This window comes from Neopelma chrysocephalum, unplaced genomic scaffold, assembly GCF_003984885.1.
Source record: "Neopelma chrysocephalum unplaced genomic scaffold, ASM398488v2 Primary Assembly neopelma1_24, whole genome shotgun sequence".
NCBI classification, from domain to species: domain Eukaryota; kingdom Metazoa; phylum Chordata; class Aves; order Passeriformes; family Pipridae; genus Neopelma; species Neopelma chrysocephalum.
The window spans coordinates 32,305,546-32,326,481 of record NW_020897693.1 but is presented as its reverse complement, the minus strand read 5'-3'; the positions used below and the strand labels follow the sequence as shown (position 1 = coordinate 32,326,481).

Here is a 20,936-nt window from a genome sequence, read left to right as displayed (position 1 = left end):
TCGGCAGATAGCAGTCATAGTAACACCTGAATAAATGTTTAAATTAACAAATCAAAATATTTTGAAAATATAATGTGGTTATTTTTTATTATAAGCATGTGAACTATTAAATAATGTATATTTATATACAGCTTCATACTGTACATTTTTTATCAACGTATGTTGGTGGGGTAACTACAGCTAGGAGTCATGGGAATTACTAAAAGTGCAAAAAAGCTATAAATGTTTTCAGTTTTCCAAAGGCTGTACATTTATTTAAAAGTTGTTTTAAATATAAATTTGCACAGATATTTTAATTTGGTTTGTTGTTATGCCATGTAATTACCTTCTTTATTGCTTCTAAACATCTTAGTACCTAAGTTTATTTGCTTTGGTACTGCATAAATCCTAATCATGAATGGAAATGTTAGGAGCTATATTCAAAACAGAATAGAACATATGATGAAATGAGATGTGCAGAGAAATAAAGTATAGCTAAGGCTACCACTCATTGGCAGGCGCTGCAGCCTGGTACAAAGCTTGGCTCTCTGACTCAGTGTTTTTTTTCCCTCTGAACTTTGTGGTCGAGAAACTAGTCAACAGCACTGCATAAAAGTAGAAAGAGATTCTGGATTTTACACGAGGGTATAGTCTTTGCAAACCAAGGGGCAAGAATTTAGTGAGTCTAGTCTGCTCCACATCACACTGTGGTTGTGCTGCATAGCTGGGATTTAACTGCTCACCGTGTACTTCAATCTAGAGATGAAAATACTGATTTCTTCCTTTTAGATTTTAAGATGACTAAAACAATTTCAGTATGACTTGAAAAACCCTCTCCAGCCCAGATGAATAAATAAAAGGGGGAGGATTTTTAGGTAACCTTGTCGTGAACAGACTTTAAACATTAAATACCCAGATACTGTAGTAGCAGACATCCATAAGACAACTTTGATGAGATATTAGCAAACATGGACAAAAACCTTAGCAAATTATAGAGGGGCATGAGCGAATTTTATTTTTTTTTCAGAAAGCACAGACATCTGCTCCTTCTTCTATAGATATTGATTGTATTAGAAAAGGCTCTTTAGAGGACTTCTGCAATAGGAATGGGTGCAGGGAAGCATGATGTGGACTGAGAATTTTATTAAACTAACAGTGAAATACTGGCTATTATAAATCTAACAAGAATTGTAAGAAGTTAGGCATTGGAAATTGATATGTATGTTTATGTAGAGTCATTGCTCCACAACAGGATGTATCACTTGTTAAATGATAAGGGATTGAGGGAACTGGTGAAAGAACTCAAGCATCTTCTGCATTATGGGATTTCAGGCAGAGCCCATTCAGAGTTATTGATCAAGGACTGTTATAATCATAAAAAAATGCTCTCTCTCATGCTAGTAAAATAATAATAATTTAGGTTTATTCATTTCACAAGTAGTAGTTGTAGTGCTGATTAATGCAGGTAAACTAAAATATTTTCATGGGTTTAGATCATGCAGTTTTCACTGCCTTTTAAACAGACCCCAAACGCTCAAATAATTTTACACAATTCCTACTTTTTGAGATCCCAGCCATGTGTCTTGTAGGGTGAACAGGGAAGGACACCAATGTTCTTTTCTTAAACAATATCAGGGCAGTAGTATCTGATGAAGCTACTGCAAAGGTACTGTTCATTCAAAGGGGACATGGAAGACCAAGCCCTTTGGACTTCTGGTATAAGCCAGAAAGGAGATTGTGAGGTCCCTCATGACAGGAGAGATGAAGGTGGGAATTGTGAGAAACTGAGAGGGTAGGCAGTAGATGCTTGGGCCAGTCCTGGCTAGAAGTAACCTGTGGGGCAAAGTGCCTCCCACAGCTCTGTGAGTATTCCCAGGGTGGGAGTGCTCAGCACCACTGCATTCTGCCCAGAAAGCCAAGAAGCAGGAAAATGAGAGGGAAGGAAAGTTAGCCTGATGCTCATTTTTAAAGTGATAAAGCTTGCAGCAAACACGTAACGTGTCAGAGTGTCCATTGACTTGACACTTGTTGGATGCTGATATTGAGTAGCAGGTCATTCATCCCAGCCCCGGAAAAGTATCTCTGCACATATGTCTGTTCAGTGTGTCGCTGACAGCTGCCTACCCATTCTTCTTTTCACACTTCAAAATTATAAATTAGATCAGATGTTAGTGCTCCAATGATATTTACAGGGGAATTTACCTTTTTTGATCTAGCAAAGCTAGTAGGATACAAGGCAAGGATCCAGCTTTCAAAAACGCACAAAATTCGTTTTATAATGCTTTTAGAAAGGAATGGATTTGAAGCAGAGACAGCCTTGACATATCCCCCAGTTGTGTTCATTCCTCTAAACAACCATTAAAAACAGGCCAGTGATGGGTTTTTTTAAATAAATGCTTTAGCTCTTCTGTGTTATTGATTACTAATACAGACGGCTGCTGCTCTCTCCAGTTAAAAAAAATAATAATTTTTTCAGCTCTTCGCCGAGCTTCTTATAACAAGTGCTGCTGATCAATTAGCTAGTTCATTAAAAAGTTACACATGATTTTATTGAGGCAAGCAATTCTGAATCAAAGAACCCAATTCGCAGATCTAGGTTGAAGCACATAATTGGCATGTATTTTAGGATTGCTGTTAAAGCTATAAAATAGATTTACTAGGGAAGGAATGGATCCAAAAACCCTTAAGGAAGGAATATATTATTTGTGTGACTCAGTGTTACAAATGGACTCATTTAATACTAAGGTCCTACCTACATTAAAACAAAAATCTGAAATAAATGTAAGGCTTCTTTGATTTAACTTCTTTAGCAAAAAGTTATCCTCCATCTGATTAAACACAAATTACATATGATATGATTACATTTCTTATGCTATTATTTTCATTATTGTTATCAAAGATATGTTTTTATTAAATCATTCAAATTTAGATGAGAAGTTGCCAATGTGTAAACAAAATTCTATAAATATGTTCACCATGTTGTTGAGATCCATGGTGAGTCTGGTATTAAAGCCCCAATTCTACAAACAGTTGTGCATGCATGAATGAGTGGGGAACCTTACACATGTGCAAGTAGGACATGTGCATGGATGAATGAGTGGGGAACCTTACACATGTGCAAGTAGGACATGTGCATGGATGAATGAGTGGGGAACCTTACACATGTGCAAGTAGGACATGCTTAAGCATTTGCAGGGTGAGAGACAGCAAAGTGCATTATTCAAAGGATGTTTTAGAAACAGTGATATTTTGTTCTGAGTTTACAAGCAGGATAAATTTTGAAATTCAAGGAAAAGAGTTTGGTTTAAGAAAACTTTATTTTTAAATACTTGAAAAAATATATTTACTGGTGAGTTTATGCAAGATTTCTTTAAGAAAAAGAAAGCTGTTTTTGTTTTTGAACCGTGATATATAAACAATCAAGTCTTAAATATATTAAAATGTGCATAGAAACTACTTTCAGTTATGATTTTGATTGCTTGATTGCCACATTGTAAAAGTTTCTATAGCTGATATTGCTGTTGGACTTTGTGTGATGGCATTGAGGCATTTTTTTGACTATTAGCCATCCCAAGGGTTCTTTTCAGACAAAATGTTATGCATCAAGTCTTATTTGAGTGTAAGCCTATTGAATAGCATTCTTCTCTCTGCCAACTTGGCAGCAAGTTCTTGTGCTAATAAAAGAGGTTGCCCCAGATAGAGATCCCAGATGTGCCTGAACTACTTTTATTAGGACTATGGAGGGACTTAGTGTTTCCTTCTAACAGTTTTCAAAAAAGGTGTGGGCTTGCCTTCATAATTGCCCAATGAATTGTATTACATCACGGGATTTTTTTTCCCTCAAATTGAATAAAATGTTAGATGTGTTAGCACAGAAATACTGATGTTCAAAGCAATTAATGCATTTTGCCACAATACAAATGCTGATTTGACCCTACTGAGTTCTGTGAGAGGGGAGAATATTGCTGCGCAACCGTAAGATACCTTCATTTCTTATATAAGAGTAAGTAACAATAGATATTTGTCAGAACAGCAGCATACCTGTGGCATATGATGTATTTGACTATAATGTGAATTATTTCTTGAAACCATTGTGTAGAATTATTATTGTGCTTAGTGATAAAACCAATAAATGTTTGTAATGTTTGCCTGATGTGGGGCTATTATGGGGCTGGAATTGCTCACATCAATTTTTTTTTTTTTTTTTTTTTTTTTAGTGCTATATGGTAATTAGCATATATGACTATATGCTATATGGTAATTAGCATTTTAAAAAGAGGTTTTATTGCTAAAAATGTATTCTAAACTTCTCTGTACTGTTTACTTAAATGTGTTGGCTGCAGTTTTAAAACTGAGAGAAATAGGGTTCTCTAACTGAGATACTTAGCAAAATTTAGTTTTTAAACATGCTGTTGCTATCCATAAATCATAACTAATAAGATGTTTGCAATCTTAAATCATAATCTTTATTTTACTTTCAAGACCATAAGCTTCATGTTGATATTTATATTGTCAAAATGTGAATAGAGAAAATAAGGTTTTAATTGGAATAATTAATTGCTTGCTTTTATTGTTCATCTTATTATTAAATTCTGAAAAATAAATGGTGCTCTAATTTTTGTTCATATCTCTGCTTGAGTTTTGTTATAATTGTGTCAGATATAAGAAGAGAAACACATGATAGTATTCCATTTCAGATTTTCAAAAACAGGATTTGACTCAAAGACTCACATTAGTTTCAATGGTTTTTGGACCAGGCACAGGGTTAACAGCTTATTTTTCAAACAACTAAAAAGAGGTGTAAATGTCAAAGGTGATAGCTATACTGTGAGTTCCATAAACTACACCAAAAGTTACTACTAAAGCTCTATTTTTCCTTGTTTTAACAGCTTCTATGAAAACAGTGTTAATAAGTATATCAGGAACAGTATATAATAATGAATCAGAGACGTAAAAAAACCCCTTTAAAACTCCTTTTATATAATAATTGGAAAGTTAAAAGTGACTTAAAATCCCTGACTTCTCATGCTGTGATGTAAATTGTATTTTTTTTTAGGTTCCAAATTCAAAGAGGGAAAACTGATCCAACTAGTTACAAGAGCCTGGGGGACTGTTTTAGGACTATTTTCCAACGAGAAGGGTAAGAGTATATGTTTTTAAAATTGTCAATTTTATGAGATCTTTCTTAATCACCCATTTTCCAGACATTAGATCCTCTTTATATTCCACTCTTTCTTTTTTTGCAATTGCCAGAATTTGACAAACGTAGTCTTACATAATGAGCACAATTTGAAAAGTCTAATTAGTCTTAATTAGACTCACAATGTCAAATTTTGCTATTAGGGTATGATAAACATCAGAATGCACAGCTGTATGGAGACACTGGTGTAAACAGTGCTGCAGCACCAGGAACAGGATGGCCACATCAGTGTATTTATGTATCTAGGCTCTTCTGTCTTCTTGTCCTGGTTTTCAGAACTAGCTCAGCCTGAGCTGTTACCAGATCAGTGGAGTACTTGTTTCCAAGCTGTGATAAACTGGCATTCCCAGTTACTGCGTTAGACAATGTTTCCAGGATCTGTGTGAGCAAAGTTCCACAGCTTTTCGGTTTGACAGAATATAGAAAAAAGATTTATGGTCATTAGTTACCTGAATCGTACTGCCTTCGGAAGGTACTGCTACTATAAGCCTGAGCTCCTCTAAAGGACTTGGGTTCTGATCCAGAAAGGCATTTAAATATAGGCTTAATTTTATGAGCAGTCCAGTTAAAGCCAGTGAACGTAATTGGACCAATCATATGCTTAAAGGTAAGCCTGTTATCCACAGGAGCTCTTTGGGAGCTAGCCTTTAATCAAGGTAACTCTAATTAGTAACTCCCAGATTTGAGTAGCTGGCAGGCTTTCCATAAACTTTGAAAATACAAAAGCAACCCAATTTTTATCCGTATGTCACAGAATCACAGAATCAATTAGGTTGGAAAAGACCTCTGAGATCATCAAGTCCAACCTATAGATCATCAAGTCCAACCTATATGTTCATCAGAATGGAACTGTTCGTGTATACAGTGGCATAGAAACTGAGTATGGAGGCAGCATAGGTGCAGTGAGGCACGGAATTCTTGTGTCCGCAAGCTGTACTGGAAAAATGGAGGTGAGGTGAGCAGTGAAAATTTATAACTAGACCAGTTTTGTTTCTTGCAATGAGGCTTAGCTAAGCTATATTACATAAGTACATACATATAGAACCGGATGGTTTGAAATGACAAAGCAGGGAGATGCAGAGAAGTTTTGTTAAGGTGTTGAAAGAGGAAGGTGTTGCGGCTGCCCTTACTAGTGGTAAATTCATTTTTGTTGAAAGGTTAATGTTATGTATTATCACCATAAGGCATTGAAGAGCTCAAAAACTAAAAAGATTTCACAAACATGGTAATTTGTGGCTTCTGAGGTTTTCTAGGCTGAGTATATGTTAATTTTTATTGCTCCTCAAAAAATTAAAGTATTAATATTTACAATCATGTAAAACTAGTTTTAAACACAGAACCAGTTTCAATATTTAAGTCAGTAAGCATGAGAACAGTATTTATCTCTTCCAAACTCATTAGTATTTGTATTTTATTGAATGATTCACAAAATGTAAAATTAGGGTCAAGTAGACATATCTGGAGAATGAGTCTAAATCAAGAGACAGCTTCTAAGTAAATTGATTGTTGGTGGGTTATTTTCCTGTAGAATTCTTGTGTCCCAATACTGGAACTAAACCAGAATATTTTTTTAATATTTGTATCTATTCCTGAATCTCTGAGCAGGAAAAAGCAGATGATAACATGAAAATATTATACATTTAAATCACAATTTAGCAGTGGATTGCACAAAATTTCTGTGGGGCTAGAGCTAATACAGAGTTTTACTTGCCTCTTTCAAAAGCAGTCAGTACTGATCTAAACAAAAAGCAAATTTTATTATGACCAGTTTTTCTCCAGGAAGTTAGACAGAGTCAGAAAGTCACATTTAAACAGTCATCAATTGTAAGCACTAGGAAAAAAGAAGATGAAAAATCTTAGATAAAATATAATCTTAAATTTTTGTTAAAAATAAGAGAAGTAATCAGCTAATCCTGAAAAACCTACTTGACTCCGTGAGTCTTGCATTCCCATCTACAGTTGTCTGGTTTTCTAGAGCATGGAAATTATGACAGTTGCGAAGGAAGTGGGAGGTGACTGTGAATTATTTTAGTTAGGGGAAAACTTGAATCCTAATAACCCTTTCCTTGGGCCACCACAAAAATATGCAGAAGAGAGCACCAAGAAAGGGCTTCACATTTAGATACTAAGAAAACAAAACCAATTTATTGGGTATTCAGATTCAGGTGTGTAAATCTGTGAGAAGGATATAAAAAACTAATTTATGTCCCATGTTTGTTTCATATTGGCAATATGAAACACCCCTGTTGGTGTGTGGCATTTTTAGACTGATTTCCTGAAATATCTAAATCAGTGTACACTGACTATAAGGAGTTTAGGCATCTTTCTCCAGCACTCCGAATTCCTTACTGGCATATGTGATTCTATGTTAAATTGACAACCAAAAAAACCCTAATTAAATAAAGGAACACAGTGGGAAAAGAAGTGTTGCTAATGGCTTGCCCCTGAAAATGTTTACATTTGGAAATACTGCTTATGCTCATTCGTACTTATGTTATTCAGTAGTAGCAACTACGGATGTCAGAGCCTGGTTCAAACAAGACTCTTTATAATGCCTTAATTTGTTGATCTTGTTATGTTGAGTTTAAGTATGCAGCCTAGGAAGTACTTATTTTTATGAACATATATGCAAATGTTTCACTTGCTGCAATGCCTCTTACTGAAAATCAACAAGTAGTATGTTACTACAGTATCCCAATAACAATCTGATGATTTTATGGAAATCTTCTTCATCACAAATAATGCCCAGGATTCTTTAACCATCCCTCTGATTTTCTCCTCATTATAATGAAAAGAACAGAGCAAATATTTCCCATCTAACCACTAATAGAATACTGTCCATTTCAAAGCATGAGAAGACTACTTTATCTGTACAAAACACTAGAAATCTTCTAACCACAAAAAAACCACAGGAAAAAAAAGCCCTAAAAAAAGCTTCCTTCTCCCAAACCTTGACCAGCTCTTCAGGTGAAATAAATTTTCTTCAGTGGGAATTAAATTCTTCAAAGAAGGATCTATCTCTTGAACTCTTTTCTTGTCTTACAAGAAAATGGGAGCCACAAAACATAAAATTTAATTGAGACTCACTAAACGAAGGCTAAGTCAAGCAGAGCATTAAAGGTCACATAGTTTTCTATTAAAGGGAGGCAGCACTATTAACTTCAGGGCTTTTGCAAACTTGTTTTGGGAGTGTCCAGTTGCTGCTAATTGCACGGGGTCTGCAGCAGTGTGGATCCTCTCAGGTGATGAGCGGCCTCTGCTCTGAGCAGATTTGCCAGGAGCCGTGCAGCCGAGGTGCTCCGATTTCACTTATGAGATGACGCATGAATTGACAGATCTTTGACAGTGAGGTAAACTCACTAGCATATCTGTTCATTGAGAAGTGACAGCTTTATAGCCAATATAAAAATAATCTGATGTTTATTGGGGAAAATGTTTGGATACAGGATTAACTGAAACCATTAATAGAGAAAACTTTTCATTCACTTTAGATCCTACAAATAAGAGGTTAGGTTGTGTTAAATGACCAATTTTTGTGTAATCGTGATCTTTGCTGCTCTTGTATTCACTCACTTTTTCTTTCCTAGTCACTTAGGTTGGAATATGAAATGTAAAAATAAACCAATGTTCTAGCTGAATGTATATGTTGCATTTATATTAAAGACACATGGTGTTGTGTCTCATATTAAGAATAGAAAATTATGCCCATCTGCAGTCTTAATTTGGAGTTACAGCATTAAAATGATGGATGCTGTTATTTCAAGTCTGTAAACAACTTTGTTCTTATAAATTTGGATTTTCATGGGCTCATAATTTTAACAGTAAATGTTCTGAGTTATAGCTGGCTTTTTTGGTAGGCAGTCAGTCAAGAAACCTGTTACTTTCTCTTTCATTGTTAACTTGTCTGGAATAGAAAAGTTAGTAGTGTCCTGGATTCCAGTTTTATAATTCAGCATTTGAATAAGTTACAGTGTAAAGTGCTTCTTAGGCTTTCTTAGAACTGGATGGTCCTGGGAAAGTGCAAAGCACAATTGTTGTTGATCATTTGAGACTTCATTACTTCTGCTGAGTTATTTGATTGTTTAATTTGGTTTGGGAAGGAGCAATTACCTCCATATTTACACAGCCCAATGGCTTTATAACTATTTCTTGTTCTCGGCACCACCTCACCAGTTTCTTGTACCTATAATTGTCTGTATGACCACACACACCTTTTTTTTTTTTAATAAGCAGCACCCTGACTCATACATTAGTGGGATTAGGTTATAAAGCTGCACAAAACTTGTCTCTCGATGGGTGGAGTAGGTGGGAGAACAGCCAAGACTAAATAGGAGCTGGATGAGTGCAGAGTCATCAGCAAACATGCAGAAGCTGGAGGGCTCCTGGTTTATGTGATATTAGCGATTGTTCATCAATTAAGGAATTTGCTAGCACTCTCCTTTGTCCTGCGTCTATTCATCGACTCTCTGTCATGGTAACAAGTGCTTGAGAGACTGCAGCAGTGCTCTTGAGGCCTGGCTCTCCCAGCTGGCTGCAGATAATATTCTGCTGCTTCTAAATACCAGCAGGTCAGGGAAGGAGACTGGGAGCCTTGCAGGCAAGCACTGGCCTCTGGCACTCACCAGCATCATCACTGCCCATTCCTGGGGCCCAGCTGTATGTGTGCTCTTCCAGCTGAGATGAGGAGACCTATCATAAGGCTGCCAAATAAGAGTTACACAATATACAAATACTTGGCTATACTGCACCTGAAACCTTCAAAGAAATTGCCAACCAGGAAAGTGTGACATGGTCAGTCATGCCAAAAAGTCCTTTTCCCAGTGCACATTTATGGAGATTCATTTCCACTTACTAGAGGCATCATGTGGTATCAACAGACCAGACTTTAGGCTCTGCTTTCAGTGTTCTGAGGCAAGCAGAAGTTGCAGATTAAGATGCTATTTCACGCACACACAGAGCTATCTGCCTCGCTCCTTGGTTTCTTGTTAGCACTTCAGACCAGGAGGAGCAGAAATGAGCTTGGACCCATACTTGCTTGCCACCTTTAAGAATCTTGTTTCTTGGTAGAGACCCACCTACACTGCCAGAGACTGTGATCTTGCAAACTGAAGTACAGGCACCTTTTCTCTTCTGCCTTCACTATAGGAACAGTAACTTTCACCTGAACACTGAGTCTGCTAGCACTTGTACTTTAAAAAAAATCTATATTTAGATCCATCTCTCTTCTAGTCCTACCAGCCTGTCTCATGCGTACAAACTCATAGTACTTGTACCAGCCGTGCTAAAGTGAGATTGAAGGTCAAAAAAAAGGGCATTACACCACCAAAATGTTGATCTGTATATGTCCTGATGCATCTCCATAGTTCATAGAATATTACTAATTTTTCTTCTTTTTATCTGTCATATTGTAGAATTATTCGTGTGTCACATTATGCTACATTGGTATCCTCCTGCCATACTATTGTGTCTACTGCAGACTTCACTAAAACCTGTGATTTAGAGTATCAGAAATCATTATCACATTCCTATGTGAAATAATATAATCTGAAACGTAAAGTGTCAATTATGCTTTATCATAAATTGTTGAATTGAGAACTGTAACTGAAATTATAAAGGATAGCGCAATGGCTTAAACTGTGAACCTGTGTGGAAGGTGTTTGCTTTCATGAATAAAAATTAAAGTCTTAGGGCTGAATTTTTGAACCCTTGTTCTTGCTTTGCATATCTTTAAAGAAGAAATGCTCGGTGTTAGAAAAGATAGTATTTGTGTATTGTCAGGGACTATGAGCTTGCAGAACCTAGGTGGGGATATGGCAAATTCTTGTAGTACATAATTAAATTTATCAACTTTTTAATCAGTCAATTTACTTTTGAGCACAACGCTCCTCAGGAAGTGGCCTCATGCCTGTGAAGTCTGGAAGACAGGATTCACGTGTCCTTGAGAGAAATTGGTCTCACAGATCTACAGTAAAAAGAAAAATTATGCCTCAGCATAGACTAGGTGCCGCACAGTCAAAGAATTTCAGAATTTCTTCTGGTTGAGCCAGGAAATTTAAATATTGAATAAAGTCATCATAAAGACCACTTTCAAGATTAGAGGAACACATAAAATTCGACTGACTGAATTTTCCTGATAATTTACTTTAAGATTTTGATTTGTATTATGCTCACAAGGTTTTTAGATCAAATATGGCCACAAAGGAGACATCTTTTGTGTATCTCTATGAAGGTGATGTGCATTCTGCTTTCTTTTGTAAATAAACATTCACATTTGATAATGCAATTTTGTCTCATTTCCCAATAAAGGTAGAAAAAATGTGAGGAAATTTTGATGCCTCATTATGTTTTAAAATGTGTGTGCATATGCGTATGTATGCCTACTTATAAAATGTTCATGCATTCTTAGTCTCTAAGATAAAATTAACCAGTGCCAACAATTAACGAATCAACAAATAATTCAGTGCCAGCAATCCCAAGTGACTGGATGCTTTTGCGACACTAGTGAGTCTCGAAACAAAGATGATATTTGTTCTTTTAACCTATAGGTCTCAAAACACTTCACAAAAGAAGGCAGTACCATTATCTCAAATATATAGATGGGGATATTGAGGTGTAAAGTGTCAGGGAGTCAAGTAGATCTGGACTAGAGCATGCACAGAGGTGGTTCTTACAGAGCAGCCTGATACTGTGTCATTTGTTTGCCCCATGGTAGCATGTTAGTATCAAAGCTCTGCGGAACATGTGTTTTAGACAAAATTTTTATTATTTGATACAGGCTTCTACTTCAGAAGAGGTCTGAAGACTTATTCAGCAGTCCATTTTGTGAAGGAGTTTTTCTGAGGGCATACATGGACGCAGTGGCAGGTTTAAGCCTGAAGCTGGATATCCTGACTGCAAGATATCCTGACTAGCTCCCTGTTCTGTGGACCACATTGTCTCCAGATAGTCAGCAGTATTTAGTGATGTTACTGTCATGAGGTTTTCATCATCCCATTTAAGCAGGAATTCTCTGTTCCTGACTGGAAGTTCCCTCCCCCCATCTTCATATGTTAACACTTGAAAACGTAAAAAAATGGCTTTGGAATGTGAAAAACTTTATGTGTGTAGCTGTCTGAAATACAGTGAAGTTGTAGTGGTGTAACTAAGGGCAGCGTTTGACTAACCGCATTTTTACTACTGATGGACACACATTTTGCTTGCAAAATTTAATCTGGTATATATGGCAACACAATAAACAAGAACACTTTTAAATAAGAGAATTGCTTCTGAGACTCATGTACTTTAAAGATGAAACACATGCTTATTTATTTCCCATAGGAGCAAAACACAATAAAATCAAGTATATCTTAAAAGTATCTTAGAAGGAAATAGGCCGGACATTAACTGGTGTTAGTTGTCATTTGCTAAGGCCACTGGAGGTACACTCATTTACACTGGGTGTCTGATCTTTATTTTTTAAAGGTACAAGTTGTTGGAATTTTTTTCAAATATTTTCATAACCATGTTGTTTTAAAGATATGATTTCTCAAGTGTCTCTGTTTTCTACTACTATAACATAATTAGAACTCATTATAACATTAGTAATGGCTCCTTGGAATCAGTTGACTGAATTATAAGATGCTCATACTTACAGTGGTAAAAAGGTACCTACAAGAATTGTTTGCAATCCATTTTTATCTATCTGTTCTAGTTAGTAAAAGATCAACGGAACTAAATTTTTTAATCCTTATGATTTTAACATTCAAGAATATTCATCATTTTGCCACGTTAGGTTCCTGTTGGTTTCAAGCCTTATGTTTAAATAGATCAATGTGATAATTATGCTTATGACAAACCTCCTTTTAAGTCTAGTGTGTGGAAAATATCATACTGTGCTTTATCATTAAATTATCTGAATGTGTTTATGTTCTCTGAATGCAAAGAATATATCTTCCAAATTTGGTAGCCCAGGATAATGGCCACGAATTTCTCCCACTTCAGTAAGTGGTTCAGCATGAAAGGCTGCAATATTTCATAGTGGTAAAGCAGATATTTGTTCCTGGGACCCTGATGCAGACATTTTTGCCTGGCACCATTCACCTCAGTTCGGGCAGGGAAATGGTGCTGCATCTGAGCCCCAAAACCACAGTGCCTCCAAGCTGCTGAGCTGAGAGCCACCTAGAGTCAGAAAGCCGGGAAGAGCTTGTACATGCTGTGCCGAACGTCTTGCCCTTCTCCAGGGCTTCCTTGGCTTGCCCAGGGCTGTACAAAAATTTCAGCTAGTGAGAATCTCTTAGGTCAGGAACCGAGGCCCCTCTGAGTTTAATCACAGCCACGGCTGTGTATCCCCTGAGCTAGGATTTCAGGAATTACTGTTGAGGCTAAGTGGCTAAATTAAGTTCAAGCCATACTTTTAGATCATGCTGCTTTTTTGGGATTTGTCCCTAAAAAACTTGCTTGTTCTGAAATGGTATCTCTTTAGTGCCATTAGAGTCTCCAGAACTGAAACCTGCATTTAAATGTGAGAAAGTGATTCAAGCCCTGACAGAGAGATGCAGGGGACAGGCAGGGGTGGGGGCAGGAAGAGGGGGAGGCTGTGGTCTCTCAAATCTGAGTCAGGGTAAGGCTGTTGTACCCAGCTACAGTCAGATAAAAGGATCTGAAATCTTTTTGAAATCTCTTTCTTACCAAAGGAAATAGCTCTGAAATCTGATGATGACATTGTCAGTAGTTAGCTGTCAGAATTAGCTATTTATCAGTTATGTAAATCTAGCTATTGCATTTAACATTTCATAAACATAGTAGTAGAGGCATCATGAGGTGCAAAATTAATTGCAGTTATGTGTTGTGCTTCTTTAAAAGGCAATGGTTATTTACTTCTCTGTAGTTTGGGTTTCTGGTAGCCATTATTTGTTAACCTTTCCTTTAAAATAAAAATTCCACTGTATCAAGGAAAAAAATAGTGACCAGAGAAGAGATAAATCAGTTTTATGTCCTTAGAACAGCTGACTTCACACTTTTATTACATTGTTTGAAATAGCATCTTTTCATCTGGAAGGAATCAGTTTAAAATGTGATTGTCAACACAAGAAAATCAGTTTTCTGTTTAAAATGGCTGCTCATGAAGCTTAGAACTATGCTTTCGCCAGGATTTTCTTTACAGACATTAGTTACTAGAACCAGGAGATTTTAGATGGGATGTTCACAGGAAATACCTGGCAGACAGCATAAAATGCAAAGTAAAGCATTTTTATTTCAGTCATAGAAAGCATACCTGTGAAGATGAGCAACAGTGTTTTAGGTCAAAAGCTTTGTTTCTCAAATAGAAGTTTGTAAGTTGTAGTTTGAAGTGAGCAAGAGAAAAAATCGTCATCAATTTTTTTCATGTCTTGATCTAACTAATCAAACAACATACATTTAGTATATTTCTTAGACTATATTTCATACTTATTTGTAATGACACTATTATACCTCTCTCTAATCTGCATGTCTTTGTCTCATCTAATTTCATTTCTTTACTGGTTAAATCTGAAAACACAGCTTTGTCTCTTTTATGCCAATTCTTTTAATTACAATAATCCTCAATTGTTTATTTATATGTAATTTAGTTCGATTTGAACACCTAAAATTTTTAAATCTCTAAAAAATGCAGATGAAGATTCCATGCAAAGTCAGCTATTGTATTCAGTAAAAAACATTTTCACTTTAGAAATGATTGAGCTTTACATTATACACATTAGCTCCTTGTCTTAGCTGTAAATTACAAAGATGTAGTGAGACTATGATCAGCTATAAGAATAGGTAGAATTTTTTCAGTACTCATAATTTTCTTGTTTTCAGGGTAAGTTAATTTAAGTTAATAGTAAAACTATTGCTTATAATAGTTTAACTAAAAATTTTTTATTATGCCATACTTCAAAAGTGTAGGTGTCTTCAATTTTTTTTCCTAATAAATTACTTTGGGTTTTTTTGGAAGATAAATAGTATTATATAAGAAACTTCTACAATACTTCTTTGTTAGGAAGGCAGTCTTTCCCGGACAGAATTCTTTTTGTTGAATCGTGGAGCTGCCCTTGCAGCAGTAACTACTAGGTAAGCTGGTCATTCATCTTTAACACCATCACCCTCTTCTCTTTGCAATGCTCCTTACCCAAGTTGAAGTTTTCCTGTATATCATGCTTTACATTCTGAAAGAAATTTAGTAATCCAGATGTTGAGAATAGAGAAGAAACTATTCCTCCAAAGCAATGAACCAACTCAAAATAAAAAGGCAATGAAAATTGCTATGAATATTTGACAGTTATGTTGATTTTCCATGGAATGCATCTTAAATAAAACAGGATAAAATGGAATTAGCATGGGGTATGGAAATATTTTAGAAGACTGTGTTTCTGTATAGTGCTAACTCATAGTTCAGGGTACGTTGCATTCCATATGATTCAGAGAATCAAACTGTGAAAAATAGTATATTTTGCTTGTTATGCTATTTGCCTCTTCAGAGAAAACAGAATTCTAAATACGTATGAGGTTAGTTTCTTAGTTTTCATGTTCTTTGCTTACGCAACTTTACTTACAGTATGCTGTGATTTTTTACCCTATAAATCTCAGTACTAACTTTAATGCAGTAAAAATAGTTTTATTTAATTTTTAAAATGTCTACATCAAGTGTAGTGCATGTATAACACGCTGCATCTCCTTCCAGGAATGTGTGCATATAGGCATGAATAAACTGCACCATTGCACTCTGTCCAGCGCAGAAAGCTGCTTTCACAGTAAGCCAGCAGGAACTTTGTCGTGAATTTCTGAAGGCTTTGTGAAACATATGAGGCAGTAACTCTAACTGAAGCATTGGCTCCAGTTATGAATACAAGATCAATTTGCATGGTTTTTGTTTTTTTTTTACAGCTTGCCTTCAGTGTGTGTGTATTTTCATGTATTCTAGCTTTGCCTGAACTTGCGTATATGCTCTTTTGTAGCTGGCTATCATACACTGGGTGTCCCAAGTACAGAATTATTTTTTAGGGCTTATTTAAATCTGATAAATGGAATTTTCCACAACAAGTAAACACCTCTACATCACAGGAATTTGGTAGCCAAACCCAATACATTTCTTTACTGTTCTTTATAGCAGTTGAACTCTATGACAGGGACAAATGCTTCTTCAGTACTGATGCATCCTTATCTTGGTAGGGGCTCAGATCACTTGCCGTTAAAACATTTCTTAATGAAATTCATTTTTTCATAGTTTGAATATCACATGAGCTAATTTTATATCCTGACTTAACAAAAGTCTAATTTTGATAACTGAATCTTCTTTAATTTGCAAAACCCCATTTTATAACAAATTATACATTCCACTTACGTCTTAATTCAACTATTTTTTAGTATAAAATACTTTATAACATCAAAAACATCATAGGTATTTTAAGAGCTCATTTTCTATACCACTTTTATTTGGAAATATCATCTATCTCCAGTCTGAATTACTATTTAGTATATAGGTAACATTTATTCTTTTTATTGCCACTGTCATTTAGAAGCCTAAATTTGGCCTAAATGTCATGGATAAAATGGACATACTAGCTAATTAGCATTTCAGCCTTTGTTTTAGAATATTCTTATGTCATATGCCTCTGTATTTGAAAATGCAAAATAATATACTTGCATAGTATTCACATTTTCTTATACTTATTGCTTACAACATATTAAAGTATTTAATCAATTTTTTTTAATTTTCCTAATAAATGGGTAATTTAATTTAAGTATCAAAACTAATTTAGATTTTCTGTAGGAAATATGTAAAAAGCAAACCAAAATTTTCAGCTACATTTTAAAAACTACCATGCAAATGAAATATATTGTCACAATTTTGGGAATAATAAAATGTCTCCAGGAGCTCATGTTAATAGTTGCAAACAATTAGTAATTTTTCAAACCTGTAATATAACAACAAGAAAAATAACAGTTCGTTTTAAAAAATAGCAATTTTCATGGACTTTCTCCGAAATTTTATAACTGTAATTTTATAGAGAGTTACATTAAAAAAAAGGGGGGGAAAGCAATTTATTGTATTCCTGAGAAAAATTATACTGATGTAAAAGGTGAAAAGTTTACTAGTGAGCAATTTAATATAAGGAAAGTTAGCTGACATTGCAAAATGCTAGGAATCAGTGGCAAAAAAGTTTTCCTCAGTATCCTGTTTGGGAAAATGCAGTTTTCGAAGTAGATCTTTCTAAGTTACCATGAGAGAATGCTTGGAATTTTGTCTTTCTACCAAAAAGGATTGTTTTTCCCTTGATTGTCATCAGTTTGCTAGGTTGTCCTGCTATTTAAGCTATTAACGACTGGTGTGCTGCTTGGTCTCAGGTGATCCATAAAAAGGAATGAAGCCTTGGGAAGGTAAACCATCACCAGACTGGCTCGGTGTATCAGCCTTCCATGACGGAAGCTCTTTGTTGAGAATTGTTGGCAATTCCAGCAGTTTCCAACTGAAGATAAGAACCAGCGTTCTTGGATAATGCCCTCGATCACACACCTGATGACAGACTCCTGCATGCAAGTTTTTTCAGGTGCTATGTTTGCTCAGTAATCCTTCAGTGCCAATCTTTTCTAAATGGTGAGCAGGCCCCATCAGTAATGGACATCAACCATTAGGCTTGTAATATTTGTCATATATCAGGTTACGGCTTTGTTACTGCAGTGTGATGAATGGATGCTGTTATGCTCAAAGAAAATAAAGAAGTGCTATAAATTTAGCAGTCAGTACTAAATGAGTTGTTACTTTAGAGGCCTTATTCACATCCTTCTGAAGTCAGTAGAAAGTATTCTGTTCACTAAAGCCTTTATATCAGGCCTTAAATTTTCTTTCTCTTTTAAGGAACAGAACTCAGGGCTGCCATTAAAATACAGTTCCTCCTTACTCACTATATGCAAGTTTACACCTAAATAGTAATTTTAGTGTAACTCTTACTTTATGTCTTAAGGTTTATTTTCTGTGCAAGTGTTTTGATTAAACGTGGAAACATACAGAGAGCTAACCACAGAACCTGACAGGTCACTCATGAACTAATCAGAAATGGAATTGAGATGTTCAAAAAGTCATGCAGTATTTCTTACAGATTTTTTTTCAGGATTCCAGGAATTCCTACACCAGATTTGAAAGTCTGTGCTCTGATTTTATGCTTTCTTTACTTGTTGGCATTATTCTGGAAGCTGTTCTGAGAGAAGATAGGGTTAAAAAATTATCGAGGAAATTAGAATCTGTCCTGGCCAAAGTATGACTTGTGTTTCGTGCTGTTTGCAAATTTTTGGGGAAGTTCAGATAATACCCAAGGAATTTCTAATTCATTAAAATAATTTCTAGTGGCATAAAGATGATTAATTTCTTTTTATATTCCAAGATATAAGTAAACCTAGTACATATGAAAAGTAAGGCACAGTTTTAAGTCATGCAAGTGTTACCCTTTGTTACTAGCCTTGTGTGCGCAACAGTTTAAGTCGGGGGGTACTAAAATATTGCTTCTAACCATGTCCATAAAAATTCTGCATTTAGTTACTAGCTAGAATGTTTGCTATAGCAACTCCAGTTTCAAATGACCTAATAGATATCCTGCTTCTGGGACATGGACTACCATCTTACCATAATATAGATGGTAACATGTTGCTAAAATGTTTACGCTTATTTTTAAATTATAATTGATCCTTTCAAGTTCAACCTGTAATTGCTATACAACCCTCATTTTCATACTCTAGCTAGTGATAGTATATAAAAATGTACTCCTTCCCACTGTTTTGTAAATGTGAGTGCCCTCCTCACAAAGATCCTCCAGGATCTTTGACCAGTACAATCGCCACTGCTTACCTACTCCTTAGAACCTTCCTTAATGCCTTCTGTGTCAGGTAAGTAATTTCATTCAAAATGAAGCTCTTATTGCCTTCCAGAGCATAGCATGTAAATTTGCTTCTGTCCCGCTGTGTGATCGTTATATATAGTCTACAGTGCCGTAGGCTCTATATAAACAGTACACTTTTTCCACATTCATTAGCGACCTGCAAGTTCTTCTGCGCTACCTTTCTGAGGTTTTTCTGGCTTATTACCTAAGTCTGTGTTTAAGACAACATATTAAATTACACACTTCTTAATTTTACAATTGCCCTAAGTTTTAAGATATCCAGCATGAGAAGCAGAATTTAGACACCTGTAATTCTGGCATGTAAATAATATGTATGTATTGTGCCAACAGATGTCTAACAGGCATTTCTACAAGTCTACATGGGAATTGTATAAAATATGAATTCAGAGAAAACTGTGTAGAAAGTACCTAAAATATATAGGCTAGTCATCATTTATTATTCTATTTTTTGTAAATTTTTTTAATGCGATTATTTTCGTTTGTGAAAGGTCTTGTTCTTAATCTTAGATAGAGTTTTCATTGTCATACAAAAAGTTGCAGATAGCAATGGTGAAAAGTGAGGATGCCTGATAGCCTTCCAACTAGCCTTGGCTGTCTACATTTCCTACCTTAACCGATGCATAACCAAAGCTTCTGCTTCTGTGATTCATATGAGACCACTTTATAAACACCTGCGAATAGAAATTCTCTCACAGGAAGAAGTTAATTAAAAAGCACTTATTTAAGTATATGTGTAATTATAATAGAAACATCTAAATGACATTGCTTGCCCATCATAGAAAAACAGCTGAACTAAGAATTCTGTTAGCCCTCAGGGTTTGCTACTGACTTCATATATTTGCCTGACAGTACTTCATCAGAAAAGAAACTAAACTAAGCACCTATTTGTATTTAGCAGAACTTTGAAATAACCCTTAAATGTGTGGGACAAAATCTGCTTTGTCCTTAGAGCCAACCACAAGGTTTGCTTAGCAACCTACAAAGATGATCATCCGATCCAAAAGACATTTAAACAATAAAGCTGGCCAAAGTGCTGCAGGGAGAAAGATGTGGTCAGAGCACCACTGTACATATCCACATATCTCAAGAAAGTCCTACCAGGATAGACCCTGGGACAAAGGGCAATGTGTTGCAACCTAGAGTATGGACAAGGCCCTGCAACTGGGAAACTGCAGGAACAGCTACTGTAAAGCCACAGTAAGAATTGCTTATGAATAAAGCTGCTTATGAAACCAGCCCTGCACAGACACATTTCACTTAAACCAGAAAATCTGTACCAATAGTTCTAGTGCGGTGAAAACCAATGTGTGGTTCCATTAACAAGCTATAAGCTACTATTTTTCCAAACTGTGATTATGCTTTTAATTGAGAAAAACAGAGTTAACACAAATAAACTGCTCTCTTTGGACCATAACAGCAAGCTTGGATTAGATACCATCATCATCATGGTTAGGCTTCACGAACGAAGATTTGGAAAGGGCTCTACCCACGTTTGTTACAAGCACGCTGGTGGCTAAAAAGGCCAATACAGGATAGGCACGTCCAGTTGCAAAAGGCACAGCAGAAAGACTCCTTAGGTGGTATATTCTGCAAGACACGGTTCTTTCTGTGTTGTCTTTTTTCCTCAAGAGTGATCCTGCGTGCTTTCTCAAAAGCATCAGCAGCATTAAAGATAGTGTGTCTCCAGACCTCCCGATTGGAGGCCAGAGTAGACCAGTTATGTTGATCAATATGGCCAAGGCTGAGATGTTGTTTCAGGGAGTCCTTGTATCTTCTCTTCGGGGCTCCTCTCTTGCGGCAGCCAGTGGCAAGTTCACCATAAAGCACGATCTTAGGGAGGCGGTGGTCCTTCATCCTTGAGACAT

At 35.9% G+C, this 20,936-nt stretch overlaps 1 protein-coding gene across 4 annotated transcripts in view; it reads left to right on the top strand.

The window, feature by feature from the left end:
* SLC25A21 (solute carrier family 25 member 21) overlaps positions 1 to 20,936 on the top strand; it is a 257,554-nt gene that overhangs the window by 180,750 nt on the left and 55,868 nt on the right. For all 4 annotated transcript variants that reach the window (XM_027671102.1, XM_027671087.1, XM_027671111.1 and 1 more), the window contains one exon: positions 5,036 to 5,119. In XM_027671102.1, the coding sequence (XP_027526903.1) occupies positions 5,036 to 5,119 (84 nt within the window). The remainder of the gene's footprint in view (positions 1 to 5,035; positions 5,120 to 20,936) is intronic.